We start from the raw sequence: 27,673 nt of genomic DNA, 5'->3' as shown, positions 1-27,673 counted from the left end.
TAATTTATGTCCTGCACACTTCCAATGCCGCACCATAACCTCCTCGTTTGAGGATGCCTTTTTTCTCAGCACACAAAAGAATCTTGCGAATGACGCAAGTAACCGAAGAATGAGAACGATGAAAACAATTTAAAATAGGAAATGGAAAATGAAGCAACTCACCTGCTACTTGTAGCGTAGCATTCCGACTTCGGGCGATTCCGTTCTCATTCCGCGCCTGGCACCAATACACACCGGCGTCACTTTCTCGCCGTGAGTTAACAACCTGAAAAAGGAAAAGTCAGTAAAAGTGGAGCTCAATGAGAAGAATTAAACTCTACCAGTGGAAAGGGAAATGTGCCCTAGTAGGGGACAAACCCTCAGCCCTAAGGACTATAAAAACGTAGTCGACCGAAAGCGGATGGGACCGAGTCGGAAACAAGGAACATTGGGTTTGGCGAGGAAGAAGTGTAAGATCTAATTCGGTAGGTTCGGAGATGCTGTGCCTGCCTTAACGAAACAACTTCCAGTAAAGTGGAAAAAACTGTGTAGGAATCGTTACTTGACAGTATGCCAAGAATACCAATGGGGGAAACGTTACCCCCTGGATATTAGCAGGAAAAGCTTCGCCTTCTGGAGCATACTGATCTAAGTGGAAAATATGTTGCATGTAATCACCGAACCATGTGCGGTAAATATAGGTAGTTGTATAAATACCTTCATCTTAACATTATTATAACAGTGACAGCTGCACCATAAGTGTGTATTAGAAGCATTTAATTTGATATTTCATTACTTTATGTAGATAGATACAAAACGATTTCACTTATAACGTAAACATATCGAAGAGTCATGCCCAAGTATTTCAACTTCGTGAAAGATTATTTAATAATTTGCGTTCACACAATCACTGAAGGACTTTTCATCGAGCATGTGGGTACGTACTATTTTTAACAATATTACTATTGTATATTTCAGATAGCGCCATATCGTTTTCTCAATTCACAAGAACCATCTAAATTAGTAAAACGCTAAAAACAAAAGCATTTTATGTAAGGTTTTTAAGCTTGGATAGTGGATTTAACTACAACGCATTCGAAAAAAATACATTAACAATAGAAATTAATAAACACACATTCAATACATGAGATTAGATTGAAAAGCTTACAGCTCAAGAGGGAAACACAATAAAGAAAAACAATACAACTTCTTTTACCCATTCTAGTTAGTACCTTTGTAACATAACAAGAAAAACAATATGTTCGTTTATGACGGTACTGGGGTTCTCTAATCAGCATACCAACATTTTTTTGAACACCTCAAGATTGTTTCGTCAAATATTTATGCATCATAAAGTTAATTCCAACCCTAAAAAAGGTTTTCATTACGCAGCCCAATTATTCTTTATCGCTGCGACATCCTTGTCCATCCGAAGCTCGTTTGTCAAATGTGGTCTCCCCAAAGCCCTATTCGTACACCTCACCTCACAAAACCTTATTTAAACGCCAACCATTTTGAAGGTGAAAATAACGTTATCCCTTCTGTAGCGTAAACTTTGTATGCGTGAAAAGGGGTTTTGCGAAAATTTACTTTCAACCACCAAATAACGCCCGAATATGTGTTTAATTTTTCATGAAATTATTTTAAATTTTAATAACTACAAATATTTGCACAAACAAAGCCCCTAAACCGCCAGACAGCAATCTACCTACATCAGTGTAAACAGTTTCCGTAGTGAGATACACGTCGGTACGCATTTTAAGTTTTGTTTAGCCAGCGGGGCTCGATTTGGAAGTATACTTCAATGAATTTACAGGGTAAGCCAACAGAACCCAGCATTCGGAAATATCTCCAAAGCACGAAGGTGTTTCATTAGGGGAATTAACGCTGTTGGTTGGAATGCCTCGTTCCCTTTCCCTTCTGTGCAAGTGCTGAACGTTGGAAGAATTTTGGTGAAAGAAACAGCATGCTGAATTTGAAGGGTGGAAACGGTAGCGAGTTTTAGGGAAATTTGCATTTTTAAAAGGGATTAGGAACGATATTTACCTTCAAAAAAAACAACCCGCCAGCAGGCAGCGCTATCCGGTGGGATCCCTGGAGTATCTTCAATGGTGCGCCATCCTTGTACCACTGGATCGTCGGTTGGGGGATTCCTTCTGCTTTGCAATTGAGTGTTGCTGGCTCATGCCGCGGTACTATGGTGTCTGTCGGGTGCTCTATAATACGTGGATTTTGAAAGGCTGTGAACAAGAGAGTGGAAAAAAGCTTTTAACTTTTCACGTACAAACAAGGGCTCTACAGTCGCTGAATTCTCCCATGGCCAACGCCATTGCCCCGGTTTCTGGGATGTAACTTCCCGATATTTCTTCTTGATATCTCAGCGACAGCAAAAGTTGCCTCGCACATTCTCTCTCCCACACTTATCCAGGACTTATCTAAACAGGTTTTGAGAATGTGGCCATCTGCCGGACAGTGCTCGGCAATACGATGCTCCAGTTAGATGGGGAAAGAATAATACTCCTGTCCTGACGGTCCCGGTGGTAAGGTAACATACACGAACGAAGCAGTGCAAAATAACAGCGCAATCCCAAAGGTACAATGTAGGACTTTCTGCACGGACCTTTTTCTAAGGAGTAGGACATCTCAGCCAAACGGTATCGTATTAATAGAAGATAAACTTTTCGCGTTCACATTTACCCAAAACCAGACGATGGTGGACTTAATTCGGGCACGAAATTATTATTTACATAAACAATCAGGGATCATCGTTTTTGGTAGAAACAGGCCATCAAATTAATCATCGTTTTTATGTGTCATAGTATTGTGGTTTGTAATTAATAACTACATTTATAGAGTTTATTTAGAACAAGTTTATTATTACAACGAAGATGTTGAATAGCAGTTTCAAGATAACATGTAATATGAAAATTTTAGGGCAAAATGGATCGGTTAGTGGGGTAGAACTCGCCCCATTAACTGCTACCCCCATAAGCTATTTATCAAGACAAGATATTTTTATTATTCCAACACAACAAAGTAAATTTTCGCTACAAATAAATTAAACTAAAACGCCAAATAAAAATGTGTTCTGTAAGATCGCATTTCGCATCATATATTTAAACATGAAACGTCGATAATTATTTTTGTGTGCGTTGTAGATGCTTAAGTTTATGTAGCTGGAATACTGAATACATTTAGAATACCTGAGTATTTGCATAATTCTTCTGTCCCGCATAAGCCGGTTCATATTGCCCTTGTGTTAGGATATTTTTGTTTTTCTCTCCGCAACTACAATGCAACGATTATGAATAGAATTCTATTAAGCATTTGTTAAGTTACAAATTGAGGTACTTTATTATTGGTTACTTGATTGCAATATATTATTTTAATACTTGCTTTAGCTTAAACTATTTTAAGAAAATCTTACATGATTTCAGGTAAGATTATTATATCATATAAGTAAAATTCACATTGATCTATTATGTACTCATAAATTACTTTTTTTCAGCTAAGGGTGCATGTGTATTTTACACCAACGAGGCATCTCGTTCAACTTTTTCTTATGTCTGGTTATGATTTTCGGTAGTTCAAGCATGCCGAGCTATTCTTATAATCATGTAACTGAGCACTTATTCATTATTCTAAAGTGCTCTATATCTCACGAGATACTTCTCAACGTTTTTAAATCATAAGAGAACCGTCAAATTAAAGACAGTGAGACTATTGAATTCTAGAGTGAGAATAATTAAATTAATAGGACCGTCAAATTAAACACAGTGAGAATTATGAATTGTTGATCATTTTAACTTGTTATCAACTTTAGCGTATGCCCTTCAATCAGCACCTGTAAATGCCATGACCGCTGTATTTAATGAGTACTACGATTTTTTTAGCTTTAACATGTCCCAAGCCGGGGTCACGAAAAGACGTGACTCTCTGCGTTCGCGTTTTTCCTAGTTTTGTAATATAGTTCATAAGTGTTCATGTAGACAAACAATGTCCGATGAGCCTAATAAACAATAAACAATTACTTTCGTTTTTACTTACCTTTGTCCAAGATAGTTAGTTGAGCGAAACTTGAGTCATGTGCCCCTTAAGTCCAGATACTCTACTAGACATCTTGGCTTCGATCACTCAAAGATTGTATAGCCACTTACTAAAGCAAGTAAGTTTGTTACTTCATCATGATTATTTGCAGAATATTTTTGTTCTTATATTGGCATCATTCATTGGCTAAGCGTTAATACCGTTAATAATATATTTACCTAATCGTATAAAATTTAAATTCAAAATTACCTTAACCTTTGCTTATATTTGATTTACTGGTATAATCAATCTTCTATTTAAAAAAACTCGCAATAAAGAAAACCACGATGAGTTGCTGTTTAAATTTAATGCTCATTTAATAAAGATATAAACAAAGATATGTTGTTAGTAGAGTACAACTTAAGTCAAGTATTGCTTAAAATACATCTCATGCTCTCTTTCAACACTGATATTACGGACAACATTAAATCAACCTGTGAGTAAAACAGAAAAATTAAATTCGCATTATAACGGGGGTTCTCTATAGCGTTATCTATTCTTGTTTCTGTTAGCCACCATCGTATCGCTCGGAAGATTCTTTACAGGTAATAAATTTCCTATTGAAAAAGTAATTAATGTCTATCGTTCCGATATCCTGTAGCTTCATATGACCAGCTAGTCCGAAGGATGTATCGATTCTCCATTTTATCTATCCCATTCCGTCTAGATAATCACTTTCGTCCTCGCGAATCATGCTATTCGTTAAATGGACACTGGTTTGAGGTAGTAATCCCATAGATACTACCACCTATTTGCATAGCATGAATTCGAATTGATTGGCTTGGCCAAGTTATATAAATTTTGTGAGTTCTATATGCACGATGTGAAAGAAAAAGTGCAAAAAGGATAGTATTCTCTGGAAATTATGTTTCACTACTTATGTGTGCGTGCTGTAAAAACAAACTCAATTTGTCTAGTTCAGCTATCGTTAGTAGCTGATTGAAAGGTTTTATTAACATTCTACAAATGTCTGAATTACAATATCCCATTATCTAAAACTATAAAAATCTAAACTGCTAACGAGGCACACTGGTATTGTTTTTGATGAATCTCTCTATAAAAAAAGGAACACATACGAAATATACACATTTAATAAATTGAAGGAAACATCATATGAATGTTTTTCACCATATTTTGGAGATTGTTTTCAAAACTTTTGCAAATACCATTACTACGTTATGGTTATTTCACGTGGACCAATTTACATTCATCTTCTCCGGAAAATCCTTAACGATAGAATATCATTATGACCTGTACGAAGCATTGATACACCATCCGAAAACATACAAATACTTTTTTTTATGTGGCACGACATCCCCTAGTGGGACAAGCTACCCAAGCGCCACCGCGCCTTATAAAACGCGGCTGGGTAATAACTGGATTCTCATCGGTATATTCAGCGAATATCCAGTTCGATCCGAAGAAAAAGCCGAAGCTGCCGTGGCAAAAAACGAAAAACGAACCCTTTTTTCTCTCCTCTTACTTCTACACATTCTCGTGTCTCGAGCTGTTACACAGACTTGAACCGCGTTCCCTACCAGCCATAGCTTCAGGTCGAGATAGGAATTCAATGAGTAAAAGCGAGATGGAGATGGAGCCTTGACTCTTTTACACCAACGCAGAAATTTCCCATTTCCGCCACCGCCTGAAATCTCTCCCCACCGCGCCCACGAAGGCAGCTAACATTGCACGTGCAGTCAACCAATCGTAGATTCGATACTATGCGTCAAAGTTCAAATAAACATTTATAACGAGTTCAATTTTCGATGAATCGTATTGCAAAATAGCATGGGGAATTTGTTCATTCATTTCATTTCATTTGACATTGTTCATTTCTAATTCCTAAGTGTCCTAGTGCAGGAACACTCACGTTACAATTCACTATCCAGTACAGATTTAATTCGACAATTCTGATTTTCATTTATAATTTGTTAACTTTTGGTTTTCCTTACATTTGGTTGGGGCCAAAAGAAACAATTGATCCCACAACATCGTTAAGATTGCGTTTCTTAGTTTTAGTTGCAAATTGAATATTTGATTTTATTATACGGAAAAAGCCGTTTCTGCTATTCTTCCCAATTTTTTTATTTTCCGTAGGGAATTTCCCAATCTTTTCTAACTTTTCCTTGAATAAAAAGGAACATCTTCCCAAGACATCTTCAACATTGGCTCAGTCGTTTTTGAGTATTTGCGTTGCAAACAACATTAACCTTTATATAATTTTTGTGATGGAAAAAACCCTTTTTCGAGTTTTCTGGTTTTCTTCCTTTTTCTTGGAAATTTAAAACAATGTACATTCTTATAAATCCTTAATTGAATCCAAAAAAACAAACCACCAGAACACTTCGTTCAAATTAGTCCAGTCGTTGTTCAGTATCCGTTTTATATGAAAAAGGCCGTTTTTACAAATTTTCGAAATTTCCGGCTTTTTCTTGGGAATTTCCAAGTTTTCTTTTTTTCTAAATCTTCCTAACGTAAAAAGGAACAAATCATACAAAAATTGGTCACACCAATCGTCAAGATTGGTCCAGCCGATTTTGAGTTTTAGCATCACGAACAAACAAACATTCATTTTCACTTTTATGGAAAAAAACCTTTTTTCGAGCTTTTTCTATTTTCTTAATTTTCCTTAGAAATTTTCAAACTTTTCATTTTTCTTAAACCTTTATTGGACCAAAAGGAACAAATCACCAGCAGACTTCGCTGGGATAAGTCTAGTCATTTTTTAGGTTTCGTAAAAGAGGGTAATTTTTTTTTGGTTTTTAAAGGGAAAATAGTCGTTTCTACGAATTTTCGAATTTTCCGGCTTTTCTTTGGGAATTTTCAAATTCTCTTTTTTATAAACCTTTCTTGGGTAAAAAGGAACGAATCTTACGAAGACATCATCAAGATTAGTCCAGCTGGTTTTGAGTTTTAGCATCACTAACAGACAAACATTCATTTTTATAAATATAGAAGAAGAAGAAGAAGAAGAAGAAGAAGAAGAAGAAGAAGAAGAAAAAGAAGAAGAAGAAGAAGAAGAAGAAGAAGAAGAAGAATAGAAGAAAGATGAAATTGCGTAGCGACGTTCCAGTATTCTTGAAAGGAGTGCTGACTGCGTTATGGAAGTATAAAACTTGCAATATTTAAATAATCATTCAAAGCACGATTCGTTCCCTCAACGACGGATCATACTTCAATTTTTATTGCTCCTTCCTTTGGCTAGTCCTTCATTTTATAACTTCATTTGTTTCTTTTTATAGCTGAACAGAAGTCTTTTCGTCTGTTTGTTTGAAGTTTTGTTGACGAAAGGGATACTAATTTTACACAAACAAAAATGTGGAAATGAGTATATTGAATAATGAAGTTTTTAACTGACAAATTGTACAGTTTTTCATTTGAACTTGCCATGATTTAATTTGATCGGAGATGTAGGAGATCCTTAGAAACAGACAACAACCACTAGTAATTACAATCCAAATCCAATGACAATAGTATCGTGGATTGCCCAGCGTTACTATAGCATACTCTTCAATCCAATTTTAGGTCTTGATTGAAATATGATAAAATAAACTGTGAACATGCGATGTGAATGCGATATTTACCAAACTGGATTTCAGTCAAGATACGATGTGTAAATGTGATAAATGGTGAATTCAGTCTTGATGGCTTTTTAGGGGATTTGTAACAACCGAGCGGTTACGCCGGTTAAAAAATTGGCTCATGAGCGCTCTCTCGACGGCGTGAGTTCAAATCCCAACCGAGACCAGATATTCCCCTGTGCGAAAGGACTGTCGATTCACATGTGCAAAGGGAAAAAGTCTAGTATGCCCATAGTGGGGCAGGTATGACGGAAGAATATTTAAAACACTTGAAGGGTGTCCACGAAAGTATAAGCACGATTTCTTAATTGCGTTTCTGGAAAACAGATGACACCAAAGAGTTGATTCTTCGGGTGTTTGATTGTTTACATTCAAACCTACTAGATAATGCATCGAACTATTTTTTTCAACCGTTTCTGTTAAAACGCGAGGCATTTCCGTCAAAAAGCGCAAAAGCGTTCTGCACAAATGGTGCTCGACTCCTAACATTTCGCTAAGGCAATTAGCGAAATCGGTAGGTGTGAGTATCAGAGCCGTACGAACCGCCATCCAAAAGTTTCGGGAGGAGTCCAGGTTTGACGATACGCCGAAAAGTGGTCAAAAACCCGGTCCTATCGACCAACAGTTGAAACGGGAAAGAGCAAAAGCATTCAAGCAAAAATTGGAAAGTTCAATTCGCGATGTGGCTCGACAAATGGGTACCTCAAAAAGTAACGTCCAATGTACCAAGGCAAGATTGAACTTAAAATCGTGCAAAAACACACAAAAAATCGAAACGGAGTTCAAATCAGGCCGCATGCGTTAAATATTGGGCCCGAAAGCTGTTCGACAAGCTGCTGTGCGGCAAATCCTCATTCATCAGCTCGACGATGAGTCGGCCAAGACCAGACCAATTGAGATATTTTGAGTGCTTACGAAGGCACCCTTGAGGAAACATGTTAAAACTACGGAAAACATCGACAGTTTTCAAAAAAACTGTAAAACCGTTCAAAAGTGCCGAAAACCGTTCACGACAAGTCTGTGCAAACACAGTTTCTGAAACAAAAATTCAGTTTCTGGAACAGGTTTTATTTTTTAGCTAGTTTTTAAATCGTGCTTATACTTTCGTGGACACTCTTTACAAAGATATTCGAAGAAAATCTTTTCTTCTAACGCAATGTTTAATTTAATCATTGGTGTTTCCCAGCATTCTGTTCACAAAAAGATGTACACAATAAACTAGACAGATCCAGGAAACACAAATGAAAGCAAAATCGATATTTATGACGATTGCCACGTAAAACCATGAGGATCCTGTGGTATTCAATGTCATAGAAATATCGCAAAGGGATGCCCTAAATTGATTATTTCCGCCGCAATGCTACGCCGATTCAACGAGCAACGTTGGATTTATTCGTCTAATTTTATGGTTGCACTAACTTTTCCACGGTAACAAGAATAGTAAACCGCCAATCAACCAAACAATCATTAACAACCGACCGATGTACGCGTAAACGGCACGACCAGCCGTTAGTTTAGTGGTATCGATATAAGCAATCTAGCCATATAATCGTACTCTAGTAGATTTTCTTGGTATGGTTCGCGTCTAACGTTTGCTTTTGATATTGTTGATATTTTATTACATCGGGCATCTAAACCAGCTCTCCCCCAACGTCCTCCATAGCTTTGTTCTTAGGTCGGTGCACGATTGCTGTTATTAGAATTATAATTTAATGGCCTTTTCGTTTTACGTAAGCGATATACCTATTAAAATACATTAAGAAGCTTGTCGTTGAGTCAAAACAATAAATGTACGATACTTTGACTATTCCTGAAAGCCTAGTATAGTATTATAATAGCAATAAAACGCAAAATCTAGCATAAGAAATGATATAAAACGATTTTCCAATGCTAAAATAATAGTAGTGAATTTCGGTAGCTGCTATAAAGTCTAATTTAAAAAATGTTTTAAGCAAAACTGCGCTGCTAAATATCCTGATGAGAGTTGAACATTATCAACTCCAATCGTAAGACAATGAGGCAATGTAGTAAAAGAATCTCTGCCTTTGTGTTTTCCATATGCAGAGTTTTTCATTCATAAATTATTCATCTTCAGAGAAACATAGGGAAAGAGAAACAGCAATATAACAAACCGTCACAATAACACTATCAAAAAATCATGTCGCCCTCACACTTATTGTTGGCAACATATTGGAACAGTTTTCCAAGCAAAAATTGCAATCCACCACATTTGAAAGCCAATCGATTTCCTAACACACAGACGCAGTAGAAACTCGCAGTCACATTGCTGCACTGAAAAGTTTCCACAGTTCCAACCAATGATTTAGTAAAGAAAACTTTAGTGAATTTTCATCCGCACATTTTGAAGAGGATTTTTCTTGAATAAGGACAGGCCTGTACACTTGCATACTAGTATATTTTATTATACTATGCTATACTAGTATATTTTAAATATGATTGTTATTGAAAAAACTTTAACATACAAATATAAAGCAGCGAATCGCAGAGTTCACTTTTCGTTCATCCCATTGGAGAAAACATGGTGGAAAAACTACGCGAAAAAATTACGTAAAGAGGGAAGCAATCATCAGCAATTCCACCGATAAATCCTTCCCCTCCGAGTTAACTGAATCCTCCTAGGCCATGTGCCATCTTTCCGCTTCGTGTGCTCCTCTTTTGTGCTAGGGACCTACCGAGGTTTCATCACAAACAATTTTTATTATTCAGCTAAGGTTTGAGACGGTGCTAAACCTCGGTTGCAATCTAGTTCAACAAGAAGTACGCCGTTCCTGTAGGCAAGTTTCCCTACTCCTAACGCGTTCCGCATTTTGCCCTTAACATGGTTACTAACGTGGATTGTAAAAAAATTGAAGACGCCAAGCAATTGGTGTCCAAAAAAGTTATGATTTGCCTTCCATAGAAAATTTGTTAGGTTGCTGTTTCATACAAAGTTTTTTTTATAGGACAGCTGGTTGGATCGATATTGGGGGAGTTAGGATGCGAGAAAAATTAGATGAGCAACCCGTATCAGGGCAAACGAGCTATACCACTCAAACGATTCCATCCGTATGGATCCGAAGAAGTCGTGTGAGGGTTGGAATCTTCCTAAGAGAGAATCTTTCATCCACTACAGTCGTTGAAAGATATGCGTAAGTGAACACATAATACGGTTTGTACCACAGAAAAAAAAACATATTGTACTATAGATAAAGGAACCGTCGTGAATCTCAAAGAAATTTCGGGCAGAATATCATAGCCCATTGGCAAGACAACTGAATCCCGAGGGCGGAAACGAGATTATGATGCATAAATCATGTGGGAATGGTTATGCTCAAGGAATATATTATGCCCAGCATCGCATGAACTAAAGCGGACGAAAGAACAATCTTTTACTGTGAGAGTCTAATATGAGGTAAAATATATTTGCTATATATTACATTTCGAATAATCTATGCTTGTTTAAACGGTCAAAAGGCCAATTGAATATTAGACACTAATATTACCGATTAATCGACTATCGACTATCAATTTCGGTGAATAAACTTTTCGTAGTGTTGGACCTAAAGATTCCAATTGCATCATAGTTAAAGTCGCGGAGGCGTACTATATTTTAGCTCAACATTTAAGTTATTTTTCACTTTTACACATTAAGTACCACAATTCATTTGAACAACAACAACCACGAATGTCTTTTGAATAGGATGAACTGAAATTATATTGCTCTAACAAATTCTAGCGCACATATTTAAAAATTATGTTATTCTACCTTTACCTTTGGTGTATTTTCTTGAAAAAAATACAAAAATTACTTCAAATGTTAGTTATTAGATGGTAGGTTTTGACTTACATAGCTTTATGCACATTCATGTAATACAAATACCTACTCAGGGACTTCGATGGAGTTACTGGGTCAATGCTTCATTGATTTGGTTAAATCCAGGGTTTCAGTGATGGAATTGATAAACATTCATTTCATAAAATTATCAAATTCCACTCTGCATTTCTGTTAGCTAGTTTGCCTTCATCTTTGGGCCATCTTACTGATTATAATCTGGGCTTAAGTCCATCTGATACCTACAAGTTAAAGTTTTTTTGCTTCTGTTTAAAATTTTGGTATTTTTGTTTCTTTATTTTGTTGTATACCTTGCAACTATAAAGAACAATAGTGTCCAACGCATACTTGTAGTGCGAGAACGACCTAAGTCACATAAAGTTCATCATCGACAGAAACCTACCTGTCCGATTTAACTTGCGTGTCCCCTTTTCGGGTCTTCGTGCACTTTTAGGGCCGTATCTCAGTAAAACAACTGATTTTTATTTGCAGGAGTTATTGAAAAAAAATGTATACGTTGTAGGTCAGTGTTTGGTACCGGGAATGCTATAGGCTTGAGAAAGGACAGTGGATCGTCTCATTTTAAGAGCATCCGATTTTACTTGCTGATGACTGTTGAAAATCTATTGCATCAAATGCAACTAATTATACAAATTTAAACTTTGCAATAAAAACGCGTGAAAAAACTGAAACAAACTATGTTTGTTTATGTAGAACTTATCTTATGTTGTAGAATAACTCCAACATGGTGTGATTAGCTGTCAGTACGTTTTCAACGTCTCCACTGTGGATACTCCTGACGACAAGGTGTCAGTCAATAATTTTTATCAACCTGGTGAAAAGGTAGACTCAATGATGATCCGGAATTTCAAGATTTCCCATATGATACGCTTGATCCTCTATCCGCAGGGATAGAGTTCTGAGAAGCTGTTCATATAAACAATAAAACACACACCAGCTCTCAATAAATAAGTATTCCTGTTGTTGATTCGATGATTGAAATGCCATAAACATCGACAGGGATCCCTGTGATTAAACTCTTCTAGTAGTCTGTGTGGCATGACGGGTTGTGTGGCATGACGGGGCTGCCTATCCATTGGTTTTTGATTTTGAACATTTGACAGAGCATAGAGCACGTGTGAAAAGTTAGTTAGCCCTTTCGAAGGAAAGACCCGTCCTACTAGAACCATACGTTTCACAAAATCAAAGCTTCAGTTTCAGTTTCAGTTTGATTTATTTAAGATAATGTTTCTACAATATTTGTATCTTCGTGATTTCTCGGTACTGGATACATATCCTTAACTCGACATTATTAATTTATATCGATGATCAGTGATCATATTGACAAGTTAGATTTGATGAGAACGTTTAACTAAGGGAAAAATGAAAAAAAAAACCATGTAATATTTTTTGATTCCTAACCCTAACCTTAACCTAATAAAAGAAGAAAAAAAAGAACATGCACAACTTACTACTAAACCAACAAATAACAATAATAATAACTGATTAACAACTAATCTACGGACTACTACACGCATTTAGCGATTGTTGAACAACGAGTTCAATAAGTAATTCTGATTTGTTTGGCATTTCATCTTATACTTGCTACTTATTTCCTTAGTGTAACAACTAATTGTTTTCATTGAAGTTTTCTGATGAATGTCATGTGTACTGTGCCACGGCGGCAAGTTGAGTATCTTTTTGAGGCATTTATTTTGGAAGACTTGGATCTTCTGTAAGTGTGCCGCCGCGCATGTACTCCAAATAGGTGATGCGTAGAGCAATAAGGGTCTTATGAGTGATTTATACAACAGCAGTTTGTTACATAAGTTTAAACTCGACTTCCTATTTATAAAGCAATAGAGTGATTTAATCGTTCTCTCGGCAGCACAAATTTTTTGTTGGACGTGTTGTTTGAAGGTAAGCCTTTTGTCCAGGTAGATCCCAAGGTATTTGATTTCATTTTTCCAATGAATTTCAGTATCGTTAATGGTTATATTGCGATTTGGGAGTTTCCTTTGACTCGTACATCTAGTAAAATAGATTGCCTCTGTTTTGGATTCATTGATTTTCAGCTTCCACAGACTACAGAACTTTGCGTATTGGTCGATCCCGGAGGTCAAGCTATTGATGATCTCTTCCGGGTCACTAGAAGAGGAGGTTATTCCGAAGTCATCAGCAAAAGCAAATCTTCTTACCGATTTCATTTTTGGGATATCCGCTGAGAAGATATTAAATAATATTGGGGAAAGTGCGCTACCTTGTGGTAGGCCAGCCGGGGGATTGAAGACATCTGATTTTGTAGAGGATATATGCACAGCACATTTACGATTTTTAAGGAAAGAGTTAATAAGAAGAATATGACTGGGAGGAAAATTAAAACAGATGAGTTTATATAGCAAGCCGTCGTGCCAGACCGTATCGAAGGCCTTTTCTAGATCTAAGGTCACTAGGCCGGTGGACTTTTTAATATTTCTGTCTTTTTTTATAAGGTTAGTGAGTCTGTGAAGTTGGTGAGTGGTTGCTAATCCAGGTTGGAACCCAAACTGATACGAGGGAATAATCTTATGCTGTTTGAGGTGGTTGAATATTTTTTTCGCCATGATTTTTTCCAGTATTTTCCCCAGACAGCTGAGTAAGCTTATTGGTCTGTAGTTTTTGGGGTTAGTAATGTCTTTGTTTGGCTTTGGTATAGGTATGATTTTAGCAACTTTCCAACCTTCTGGGAAGTAGTTTATTTTTAAGCAACAATTGATGATAAATGTTAAATAGACGATAGCTTTCTTAGGCAGATGTTTAAGGGAGCGATTGTTTGCTAAATCCGGACCAACTGATTTCTTTGATTTAAGTTTATATAAGATTTTACTTATTTCTGCTGGCTTGCACATTTTGCTGGGGGACCGCGTGGGATGTGACTGGTGGTAATCAAAGAATGTCTCTAACGTGGAGTGAACTGTTCGTTCGATTGCACTATTATTTAGGAAGGTAGATTTGTTAGCGTCTTCGAAGTGTGTTTTTAGCGCCTGGCATTTTTCTTTATCTGTTAGTAAGGTGTTTCCGTTAATTTTCAGAGGAGGGGTCGCGGTCTTCGTGCCTTTTATAATTCTAACAAATTTCCAGAGTCTGTTACTGTTAGGAGAGCGGTTTATCGTGTTCAGATTTTTTTCCCAAGCTTGGTTTCGAATCTGGTCTATCTCCCATTTTACTTTGTTGGCAAGATGGTTGTATGTGGACTTTAGCTGAAGGTTTCTTCTGTTCCTTTGCCATTTACGTCTATATATATTCCTTAGCTTAATGTTTGCTAGGATATTAGGGGGTAAAATTAGTTCGTATTTCACAAAATCAAAGCAATAAAATACATTTTATTTATTACCTCCGCTGGTCCTTGTTGTTTCGATCATCCAAGGAAAAAAACTAAATCGGGGTATTGATTATTTGAGTATCAGTTGCTTCCACCACAACAGCTGGAATTTAAATTATGGATAAACCTTCTGTTTGGCTTGTGTTTTTGATAAGTATTTGCTCAAATGTTGAGTAAGGATAATGCCTATATGGGTAGAGTTTTTAAGCTTACCATATTAGCAGTGGCGTCTCGTCCACCTGAGCAACCTGTGCACTGCACAGCAGCGGCGTCTCGTGAGAAAATGAGATGGTTGTGCACCTTCAAAAAAAGAAATACCTTCTTAGGTAAACCATATAACGTGGTTTGTTAGAACCAGAACGACACGACACACGAGGACGAATTTGGTCAGGATGTTAAGTGAAAGAATAGTTTGAGGAACCGTGAATGGTCTATTTAGTTCTGCAATCTTTAATTGCTACTCAATGGATCTACATGAAAAAACGAGTTTAACAGCTCCTCTACGATGCTCAATGTTGATGTATAAATTTACTGGTAATTTCACGCTAAATAGAACAATTGCATGAACAATCTTTCGAATGAAACTGTGTGCACCAGCATTATTGCCCAGTCCAGCGTGCCTGCTTAGACATTTTTTAATTAGCTTCAAATTGTTGGCTATATTTGCGTGTTTGTTTCTTCCATTTTATTCCAAAGTTTTATTTTCTTCCAAATTTACTTCACGAACGTCAATATCTACTCGATAAATAAATCCGCGGTTATTCAATGTCTGTGAATCAAATTCTTATTTGGCAAGCCAGAGTCACCTCGAGTCCGGCCTGGGTACAATCTAATGTGCACAAGAAAGGCACCTATACATCGACAATTTCACATTGACGCATTCAACACATGCACAAGAGAACTAATGTGCACATATACGATTGGCTGGTGCACTGACAGAAGTGCCCACCCGTACACAAAACTGATCGACTTTCCAACTGGATTTTGAGTCTTGCTAATAAGAAAACTAGCGCTTCTTCACCGTTCGTAATGAGAATGGTATTATGCGACTGTGGTTAAGAGAACTGTTCTTATTTGATTAAAGATGCTCGTTTGTGGCAGCGGTGCACCAGCAGAAGTGCCAAGCGCAACGTTGTAAAGCGTTAAGTAGATTTTGAACGCAACTATTACGGGAGTAAATAAACAAATAATGTTGTGATTCATTTTATAAATTCATGACTGTGCAGTGCACAGGTTGCTCAGGTGGACGAGACGCCACTGATGGTATGGTTTACCTAAGTAGGTATTACTTTTTTTTTAAGTGCACAACCATCTCATTTTTTCACGAGACGCCACTGCCGTTTAGTAATGTAAATTTTACTACTTCAGCTACTTATTGCAATAATGAATGAAAAGAAATAGTATTCAGCCGTAACTAACCGTCTTGGGTCCTGTTTACCCATACCCAGTGATTGCAAGACTTTGCGTAAGTGAATGCTCAGTTCTCTCGTACAGGGAAGGGCCCGGTCTCGTTTGGGATTCGAACTTATGCCTGCCAAGGGAGAGCCCATTAGTCGATTTTCTAAACGACGTAACCGTTCGGGTGTGGCTGATCAAGAAGAAGATTTAATTTGACTGATAAAAGTGTAATCAATTAACCATTCGGTACTTGTGGCATTCTTCTGCGTCACTTAGGCTCGCCGATTGAGAGTATGAAAGAGTAAACATGTAAACATAATAGACAACATTGAGTGATTCCGATTGGCTACAAGTAAATAATTATCGATAAAAACAAATAGATTTATCATTGTTGGATCATTACTGAGACAGATTTATTCAATTGTAGTGCTTACAAGTCATGAGCTAATAGTAAAAATTAATGTACAGGGTGGTGACACAAAGTGCAAACATATCATATTAGGACTTAATTTTTCGTATAGTACACTCTACGAAATTGTAGATTATGTTATTTACAGATGGATATTAGACAAATGACGTCCCCAATGAAAAACAGTTTGACCTTTTTCCGATATTGTGCTGCACTCTTCGAAATATGTCCATAGAAATATTATCAATGGAGTGGTTTGCGTTCGCTTTTAGCTCTTCTTCTCAACGAAAAAAGACGCTCGTGTAAAAGAAGGCTGGTGTAAAGACAAGCGTCTGCTGTCCGGGTATCAAGCGCTAAACGACTCGTGGTTTGTGTGTTTGCGGGAACCCATCTCTTAAACCAGTCAATTACCATCTCATTTTTACTTCGTACAAGTTTCGTAAATTGACGGTTATTTATAATAGTCCAATGTTCCAGCCCAACCCTGTACAGGCTGGCCCCGGTTTTCGTCACCAAACGGGACTTTGACAGCAACGAAAACCGGGGCTAGCCAAGGTTACTAAACACTACACAGGTTGCGACAGAGCAGTTTTGCTCGGAACCATTTTGGATATCTTGTTTACAATTTGTCTGTCAAAATAACGGTGGTGTTGTTGTGGTTTGCAGGAACGATGGAGATAATTTAGTGGCTTGCATAAAAATGCTTCTCTTTTAATCTTCTTTTGGTTTGCTTGGACCATGGCCGTATAGGCTGTGATAAGTGTAAGATGTGAGAAATAACATTGCTCTAAATCGTAGAATCAGAGGAAGGACCCAATGTGTACAATGAGTTGATCTTGAAGAATGAAAAGAACTTCATCCATTTGTACGTCCTCAAGAAACCGTTTACAGGCACACCGGTACTCAATTGCAAACTACGATAGGGAAAATCAGGAACTCATCGCGTTTGTAATGTTGAACGATGGCGAGGTCGGCCTAATGAAGGACATGCTCGAGAATAAACTGCTACACCCAAACAAGTGGAACAAGTATCTCTACACCTGCCTTTTTGAGTTGATGCCGATGAAGCAGCTTGTATGAGACGGTGTTCGAAATCAGTTAGCATTTTATCAAAATCAATTACAGGTGGCCTCTTCCCGCGATATGGATAGCCAGATAATTCGTAAAGGAAATTTTCAAGGGCAAAAAATAGTCTATAAACATTCAAATTAATGATAGCACAAAGCTGCGCAAGGAAGGTCGTACGCTAATGCCCCATTTAAAGACGTGCAGCAGAATAATGCTAAAATCAAGCAACGGAGCTATTGGCGGAGTTTAGAAAAATGGGAAAATTTCTGTATTCGTCGGTGATACGGCACTGAGCACTATACATTAACAATGGTACACAGTCATTCTAAGATTAAGACTATAATATAGGATTAAGAATAATACAGGATTAAGACTATATCTATAACAGTATAATATAATACTAAGCTTATATCTATGACGGTACTATGTAATATATTGAATTATGTTGTAATTTTTTTCATTTTTTTGACCGCTTTAGTGTTAGCCTGACCAAACTTTCTTTTGGTTTTATATTTAAAAGTATTAGCTGTTTTTAAGTTTATGTAACGCATTCTTACTATCACTCGTTGTTTAGCAAAAGAACGAATTATTTCTATTGGCAGTTCTTCAAAGTGTTTTTGTATCCTTCTAGTAATTTGCTGCACTATGCCTGAACCTTTCATTAAGCTTCCGTCAGGATTCATTTTAAGAAATATTTTTTCCATCCTTTTTCCCCAATTTAAAAATTCGTCTGATGGTTCAAACAACCCACCGCACGATAGGTGCTGCACAAATGTTGGGGGTTGACAATAGGTATGGTCTAATTTAGTTTTGAATGTATGTTCCCCCAGATTCAAATTGGAAAATTTAGATTGGTGTTTTTTTGCAATATACCCAAGTATATAAGCCAATCCGTCAGCTTCTTGTTCAGGCAATTCTATGCTAGTTTCACTAATTGAACTAAGTGAACTTCCGTCTGGCATTGAGAAATTATTTACATCTTCCATTGCTTCCACATTTGGCAAAATAGGAATTATTTCGGCTTCACAAAACATGGAGGCTGAGATAAAGAAATCGTTGCTTCCAACATCACATGCAGTGCTCTCTGTTGTTGTAATGAACTCATCTTGCTCAGTATTCATAGCCTCAACGGTTGTTGTCTGGTTTAGCAAAATGCTGGGTGATTTCCCTAAAACCATTATACGTATTCTATACAAACAACTGAGAGGAGAAGGATGATCGTAAACTCCCCCAATTTGTCGCAATTGCGAGAAAAAATTCTCTAATACATCCTGATTTAGCTGAAAAAAAAAACAAAAACATGAGTTCAGATGTTACAAAATATTTCAAAATTTAAATATGAATTACCTTATGTGTAGAGATGAAAGTAATAGCATGTTTCGTTTTCATATCTGCATAAACCATTTGAAGAGATTTTATCTGCATCAGAATAGAACGTTGAAAAACTTGCATCGTATTTTTCCCTGGGATGGTCATTTTTGATACAGTTTCATACATATCTGTAAGAGCTCGCACTTGATTGTCGCTACCAATGAACGATTTTTTAAAATCCAATTTCGCGTAGGGGGTATACGAATTGGATATACTGAACCATAAATCAACTTTTTCAATGAAATCCGCCAAAAATTTGGCACCATCATCTTCTGGAAAATATCGTCGAAGAGCTATAGCGGTAGTCCGAGACAATAATTCTGCTGCTCGACGAACATTTTGACGCTCTTGGGGAGTCATATCGACATGTGATGTGGTAAGCTTGAACAAAGGAGTCATTTCGGACTCGTTTCTCTTTGCTATCAGACGGAGAAGATTACTTGCTTCAATTATTCTACCATTATACTCAAATCCGTGATCCAGAAGCCAGTTTCTTAACAATTTTAAAAGATGCGGTGTATCTGGGATCACATAAACATTCTGTTTAGTTTTTGGATGGATAAAATATGGTCTTTCAATGTCATCCCGTGCTCCTAGCTCTTTCCAACATCCTAAGTTTGTTTGACAATTATCGCTGACAATCGCCACTACATTAATCATTTTATCGCTAAGCCTAGAAATTATATCAAATAATATTTCTTTAGTCATTTTTTGATCAAAAGCAATAAAGATGGGTTGCTTCCAATTCTTGAATAACCCTCGGATCATTACTACCTGCAGGTAGTTAAAAGGACCCACCACTTCATCTGCTGATGGATCGTACTCTAATATCTTAGAAACCTTCATTTCATCGAATGATAAAACACACTCTCGTTCCCTAGGCTCTAATGTCTGCGCAAAAAATCCTATAAAAGTTAATATGTCTTCCAAAATACCTTGTTTCATGTCTAATTTGCTAGCATATCGTTGTAATGTTCTTATGGATGGTAGAGGATAATTTAAATCTGTTAGCATGTAACGGTAGGCCCTTTGACTGAAATATTTTAGTGTGAATGCCGCCGAAAGTTCTTGCTTAGTCCATTTGACTGTTTTCTTAATATTCAAAATTAAATCTATTTGATTTGATGACAATGTCCCTTTTAGATTTTTCTTCATATTTTCTACAAAATGCGCTCGTGGCCATTCTTCCTTAATTTTTTTAGTTGTATTTTCTAGTTCTTCTAGCAGCCTAATGTGAGTTTTTTCCTTCTCGTGAAATTCTTTTAATCTTTCACTTAACTTATTATTAATATCGACCAGTTGCTTATTTCTCTGGTCCATTTCCTCAAGTCTATTTTCTAACCGTAATATTGTTATTGCGTGTGAATTACACTTTGAGCATAGGTTTGAGGTAGATGGAGTGGCTGAAATCACATTTAAACATGTATTAGCATGGTTAAAATTAGTGCGGCGGATTGGTTTCCCAAAATATTACCTTCCAGTTGCTGCAAAGAAGATCCTTGTATATTTTCATACTGGTTCTCCTTGTCGACAGAAGGGTGAAAAACATCATTAGCATTTTCGTCTAACAGGATGGAAGGAATTGCTGGAAGGACATATTGATTGCATAAGTTTCACTAAAAGTAGTTTAATTATCTCACCTTCAGGATTGAGCCAATTACATCCATGCTTAACTGCCTGCGTACTACCTAATTGGTAATCGGCTTCAATAAAATGTTGAGAGCACACCACATTATTTGATTATGGTATCCAACCCGTTTCCTTTCCACAAAAACTTATCCATTTTTGTTTAATTGGTTCAGTTGTGGGAAATTTATGGAACCATATTATTTTATTAAATTTTTTCACATTATATCTATTGTTTTTACAAGATTTCACACAACACTTGAAATTAGAAGACATGGTTTTTGTTGTATGGAACAATTTTCAATCAACTCAATAGATTTCGTGTTCTTATAACGCCTGCTCTCGTGGAACTGTGAATCTGTCCCTCCACTAACTTTAATAATCTGGTTAAAGCCTTCTTTGATTAAAAATAGCAGCGCTTATGATTTTTCGCTGTGAGCGCTAACAGTTTATTTAAATATTAAAAAAAAAAATCTTCGTTATTCCAATCCGAACGTAAACAAACCATTCCAACTTGTTTGTCAAATTTTTCTTTCATTTTTTTATCTCCAAGCGGTAAAAATGTTCTATTTGTCGCAACCTGTCTAGTGTGTAGTAACCTTGGGGGCTAGCGGACTAAATTTCTTACGTTTATAATACCTAGTCAAGACTTGACTAACACAAAACAAACGTTGGATGTGATCATTATTCTCGTCTGAATTTTCAGTGGTTGATATGAAGTTGTTCTTCAAACTATAACAAAGTTTGTGTATTTAATCAACAAATCAATGGCCATCAACTGTTTTATATTCCGTTTTACTTCTTTGGTTTCCATGCCGTGTAGGTTTACAATAATACATTCAGTGCTTCAAGTGGAAGATATTTTTAATTGAGCAAAGTAGTCTGAAGCAGAAAACCTGCACTGCTCGTTTATAAGTCCATGTTCAGATCTTCTGTCATACAAAATGCATTGATTCATATGAGTAAAGAACAAAGCACGCTACTATAAACCAGCTTCGAACGATTTGTCAAACGACGAAAACCGAGGCTGACGAAAACCGGGGCCAGCCTGTATATTGAAGAATACCCGGTTGACAGAAATTGACATTGTTGCTGGTACTATGTAGTTCCAGCAAGAGTCCCAGCAATCTGCCATGGAAAAACTTGCTGGTACTACATGACAGCTGCAAAAAATTTGAATTTTTGTCAACCGGGTATAGAGTAGTTTTAAATGTTTCAAATGAAAATGCAAAAAGAGAAGTTCGTTTGTCGGAAAATACATCTGCAAATGTCTACGCTGAAAGCTGAAAGAATAGCTTATGAATACTTAGCATGCAAACCCAACAACTAGGGCCACCAACATATACAACCAGCATAAACGTCATGTTTCGGCTAACAGTTTGCGCTTCGTAATGGCAGCAACGCATCTCAGAATTTTAAATAAATATAATAAGTGTTATAATAGAAATAAAGTGAATTTTTCAAGAGAAAAGAAGCACGCTACGTAGATTACCCAGAACCTTGAGTAGTTACCTTAATTTTTTTCTAATTGAGCTCAAGAACATTAGCCTCACGGCCACGAGAGGCGAAAAACTTTTTCGGCACTCACTTTTTCGCGACTGTGAGTGCCGAAAAAGTTTTTCAAAATCTGTGGATGGACCACGAAAATGGTAGCGCAAAAAGGGTGAAAATGTTTTGACAGCTCAAATCTAAGCAAACTGTTCTGCCGTGGTGCGTATTATCATCGAGTCTAGCAAATATTGAACGTTTATTTGATATATTAATTAAAGAATTATCAATTTCATTAAAAATCTTCTGATAAAAGACAGTGTTGTGAGTGCTTTACGATGAAGAGCCCGGCCATGGTTAACGTCGTGAAAACGGTGTTGAAGCGAAAAAAAACCGGTTTTTTCGGGTGAAAATTATTTTTCAGCTGTCGTGGCCGTGAGGCTATTGATTTCAAATTTTTATTCAAATCAGAAGCCCTTAATAGATAAGGTTTTGGTTGTAATTTTTAAACCTTGGTTTGAAGTTTTTACCTTCCACGTTTTTAAAAGAGGAACAAACTATGGCTTACTACTTATGTAACTTTAAGATCAACCAATATAAATGTTCTGTTTGAAACAATATTTAACTCATACAATAAATAGTGTTGGTAGACTCTTGGGCTACACTAGTTTTCAATAGCTATCCATTGTTTAAGAGAGAGTTCCCCTAATGTAACGTGCACCCTCAGGAGATGATAGCCAAGACCGACATACAATCAAAAAGTAAAGTTCTTACGCCCCTTCTACCAAGGAAAACTTTGAAAAAACTAATTTCGTTGGTACCAGCACTTACGGAACTTTCTGCGATTATTGCTTGTTTTCCGGCAATACAAGGCAAACCAGTATATTTTACTCTGCACGGTGCTATTTACAACAGTTCAACGGACTGCGATAAAGTTAGTTCCCTTTTGTTACAATATGCTTGAGTCAATCAATATCTGATAAGTTATTTTGATGTCTAACTCGTAATGTACTTCACCGTCACGAACTTCCTAAACGTCATTCCCACTTCCTAAGCGTGAAACGTTGGGATGCGTGAGTGTCGTGGAAATGCCTGTTTCTTTCGATCTACTTTTGGTTGCCATTAAAACGTCTTCTAATTTACCCCCGATACCAAAGAGTATCGTCGTCACTTGACAATCATCAAACAGACAAATGAACAAAGGCGCTAGGGCATAAGAAATCAACCATGCATATTTATTCACTAACAACAATTTTGTACGAATATTTTAATCAAGTTATCGAAATTGTTGGTTCGTACTCAAAACGCGGCGTACCTGTGGCGGGGTAGATTTGAATCGCGTCCTATCTCCTTCATATAAATTCACGTCTGCTTCAAGGCCGTACCGCCATGAAAGTACATTTCGTGCTCTAAAATCTCTGTCATGAGTTGCAAGGTGTCAATAATTTTGTTGATATTTTTGTTGACAAAATTATTGACGTTCGATCGAGTGCGGTCGATGCTGACGATCGACCGACAAACGTAATCCAGCAGATGGCGCTGGCGCTTCCAACAGTAAAATAAACTAATTAGTACAATAAAAAAAATTAGTTATTAATAAACAATATTTACGTCATTCGCGAACCAACACTTGCGGCAAGCAGACTTAATTTTTAGTTCCCATATCTTTGGTGCTTAGAAAATTTTACTGTGTCGTCATTTGTTCGAACTCCGAACCGCGAATCAGCCACAGGTAGTGATAAGTTTCAAAAGGGAGAGAACAAAATAACTGTTTGCATTATACCAAGTTTAGTTGGTGGCTTTCTTGATAAAACAAATATTCTACTGATAATGTTATTTATCGTAGCATTTCTCTTACTATTAAGGTATCTAATACAACTTTCGTTCGAAGTTTTAGATGCATTGATGCGTAAAAATCAAATCATTGAACAAGGATCGTGTTCACTAAAATCGGTGTAGGATCTCCAAACAAAGAGAAACTTCACTTCACACTTTCATCACATTATTTGATTTTAACATAAACAAGAATAAAGCATTGTTGGTCTGCAAACCTAAAAATGGCCCAAAGTAGCATGGCGATAGAAAAACCTTCGTTTCCTTGATTGAGAGATTCATTTCTTAAAACATCACGTAAGCAGCAGGAAGTGAGTGTCTCCGTTTGGTCGGGTTCGCCGAACGCTTGACAATGCTTTATTGCCCCACACCCTAACCCTTGCGCAAGGACACAACGCTTCAGCCGTGTGTACTGCGTGGTTGTTTCCAGCACAAGAGGGCGAAAACATTAAGTCTATCGCATAAACAGTCATAATAGTCGAAAATATGGTCTTACGTTGCATCGTGCCAAGAGTAAAATGGAGCACAATACCTTGAGTCTTGCCAAGGGCTTGGCAATTCCGGCGTTGCCGTCATGTCTTTGGCCCGTTTGGGCAAACATTCCTGTTGGTGTTTAGCTGCTCAACGCCCTGCTTTTAGGGTCAACACGGCGTTGGTCAACCCAATTAATTCCAACACGCGCTTTCCTCGGCCGTGCTCGTGCATTCACCAACGACTTATCCTACTCCTGGGAACACGGTCTATGTTGGATTGCCAGAGGCAGAATTATTGCCAGGCCATGGGAGCACGTACGTCAGCAACACGGGTTTCGTCCAGCTCCTTCGCTCCTTCTCCATGGCAAGAGGAACAAACGGTCAACTGGATATTGCAGACTACTGGGCCACTTACGTGGATGGTCAATTTTGAGCCATCAGAGGGAAATTGTAGGGCTAAAATATTTCGCTTTTGTTTGTTTTTCTGTACATTCGTGGCACTTTTTCTGCGTATCTGTAACATGGGAAATATTTTCCCGTCTCCCAACTACAAGCAAAAGCAACTACGCAGCATGAATCCTTCTCATGTAAAGAGTGAGGCACGAAAGGACGTGAGCCATCTGAACCTGTTCCGGGTTGTTTTATGTTCTTTTTCGCTTCACTAAACTCTCTGTCAGCTTTCGTAGACGGTAGAACAAGGCCCCCGAGAGGAGCAAGCGTTTTTTTGAGTCACATTAGTGAAAATTGGATGGGTACAATCGGCAGTAAAACGCCATTGGGTAGTAGCTACACATGGTGTGACGCTTCGCACACAATTAACTTTATTTACACACTTAATCGACAACGATTACTTGCTGCGTTTCGAAAGCGTCGCCGTTGCGCACTTGTCTAATGTTTGATTCATTACGAAACCTGATGAGAACATTCTCATCAGAACAAAACATGGTTTTATTTTAACCCTTCAATTCAAATATCAATTGAATAGATAAGTAAAGCTGAATTAAAGATCACAACCGTACTATCAGAATGATGCCTGCATTTCTTTCTCAAATACTAATCGTGTGTTAGATGCAATATCTATGCTGCTTATCTGAGCAAGACATTCCATTTCTTTGTCAATTTTTTATCAATTCTACTAAATGTAATTTCACACTTTCTATCAAACGTGTCATAGACTTTAAACGTTTAAATAAACTAAATATGGAAGATACATTTTCTGAAAAAAAACAGTTAATGTCTTCCGTGTGACATATTAACAAGAATATTAAGCGATAATGAAACCAGCATTACCACGCGATTGTGAGAGATGTCATAGTGTAGTCAAAGTATAAATCTATAGTGACTTTAAAATATCCTGTAATTGTTGATACTACACGAGTTGATAATATCTCTCGATTATGCCTCTAATGTCATCCCACCGGATCCGACTGGAGATACAAAGAACATCAGACGTTCAAAGCCTGAAAGAAACTGATACTATCGATCCGGGTAAGAATTTAAAATGTCCCTTACTTTTGAAAACCAGATAAATGTGGGGCCTATAAACATATCCTTAAAAAACAAACCGTAAAAGCCGCATCTTCCCATAGTAAATGCTTTAAAACATCACCAGCCACAGCACGGACTTCGAACGAATTAATCCGATTCAATCGAGCTGTCAGTTTCATACATACCACGTCAAAGGAACTGAACCTTTGGAACATAAAAATACAAGACATTTTTAACAGTTACTGTTTTTACTTTGTGTACGGCCGTTGCACACTCAATTGTAAGGATTTTTCTAAATCCTAATCTTATTCAATACAACGTACATACTCTGGATGTACCAATGATTAAGGGGTAAACACCAAATTCTATAAACAGTATTTTGCAGTGGTAGGAAACAAACATGGTGGACAGCAAATTCCCTATTGGACTACCGGACTCCATTAACTGTGATTTGGAGTAATATGAAAACTGTCTAAGTAACATGTATGAGCTCGATTCGATCGAAGTCTGTGCTGATTCTGCACAACTCTTTCACCAGCTGTGTTTAGTAAATGTGTAGAATACGAAGTTTGTAAAAAACGATACGGTTTATGATGAAAAAATACGTCTGTGCGCCTTAACCCAAAATCATTCAAGTAAACGGTTCAGAACATAGAATCATTCCAAGCATAAGAATTGTATTGAAACCCACTTTTGTGAATAGGTAAAATTAGTATCGTCACATCTCATATTTCCATTTGAAAAAATGTTCTACTGTAGTTTACCTTAAACCACTTACTAGCCCAGATAGGGTCTATGTTTTACCATTTTTCGAAAATAAACGGAAAGGTAACTGATGAAGACGCTGATTAAACATTTAATTACCTTCGTTGAAATGTAGAATCAATAACAAGTGCAACCCGATGACTCCAACCGAGCCGATATTGCTCGCACCAATACCGCCGGCAAATTTTGGCCTTCTGCTTCGCGTTGACACGTAATCTGGGCGCATCTTTTTCGTCGCACAGTATCCTTTTTCCGTTCGCTTCATCCCACGTTGTTTGCTTCAGGACATGGATACTCAAGCCAAAGATCAATTGCGCTGCGTCCAACGCAATTTTCCACACTCCAGATCCCCACTCTGCGGGGTATGTATTTCCAATTATGCTTCAATTTTAACAGCTTCAAAAACACCGATTCGATGATGATTCGACACTGCCACCAATGCTTATCCGTCTGGTACTGGTCACAACTTTATAGTAGCCCAGGCACTGGGCTCAACACTTCGTTCGGTCGTTTGTTTCGCAAATTAGAGGATGATTTTCCCATTTATTGCACTCTCACGCAACCCACAAACATTCTATTTTCACGCAGGATTTCCTACACGAAAGCTGCTAGGCTCCGATTTTAGCTACTACAAGCTCGTTGGCTAATAATGCCCACTTTCACGCACTATTCAACAATTCTCCATGGCTGAAGACTAGAAACGAGCAGAAGGCAGGAGGAGCTAAACTGTTGAAGTTAAAACACCTCCATCATTAGCAGTGATGCGGCAACTCCATTCCAGCTGACAGATTCAGCATAGTAACCGCATAAGCGGAATAATATAATTTATTTTCTTCATTCACTGCTTTCACACTCACGTTATCCTCCTTCCTGTAACAATATCGTCACTATCAGTAGGTTTAGAAGCAGATTTTT

General features: G+C 37.3%; 1 protein-coding gene across 1 annotated transcript in view; it reads right to left on the bottom strand.

The window, feature by feature from the left end:
* The window catches only part of LOC131264451 (protein sax-3-like), a 36,627-nt gene extending 9,604 nt beyond the window's left edge, over positions 1–27,023 (bottom strand). The window contains exons 1-3 of the mRNA XM_058266751.1: positions 26,858–27,023; positions 2,026–2,219; positions 163–265 (exon numbers count right to left, since the gene is read on the bottom strand). Of these exons, the coding sequence (XP_058122734.1) occupies positions 163–265; positions 2,026–2,219; positions 26,858–27,023 (463 nt within the window). The remainder of the gene's footprint in view (positions 1–162; positions 266–2,025; positions 2,220–26,857) is intronic.
* Between the last annotated feature and the right edge of the window lie 650 nt (positions 27,024–27,673).

This window comes from Anopheles coustani, chromosome 2 (assembly GCF_943734705.1).
Source record: "Anopheles coustani chromosome 2, idAnoCousDA_361_x.2, whole genome shotgun sequence".
NCBI lineage: Eukaryota > Metazoa > Arthropoda > Insecta > Diptera > Culicidae > Anopheles > Anopheles coustani.
Note: the sequence above shows the minus strand (reverse complement) of the source record. Positions and strands in the feature narration are given on the sequence as shown.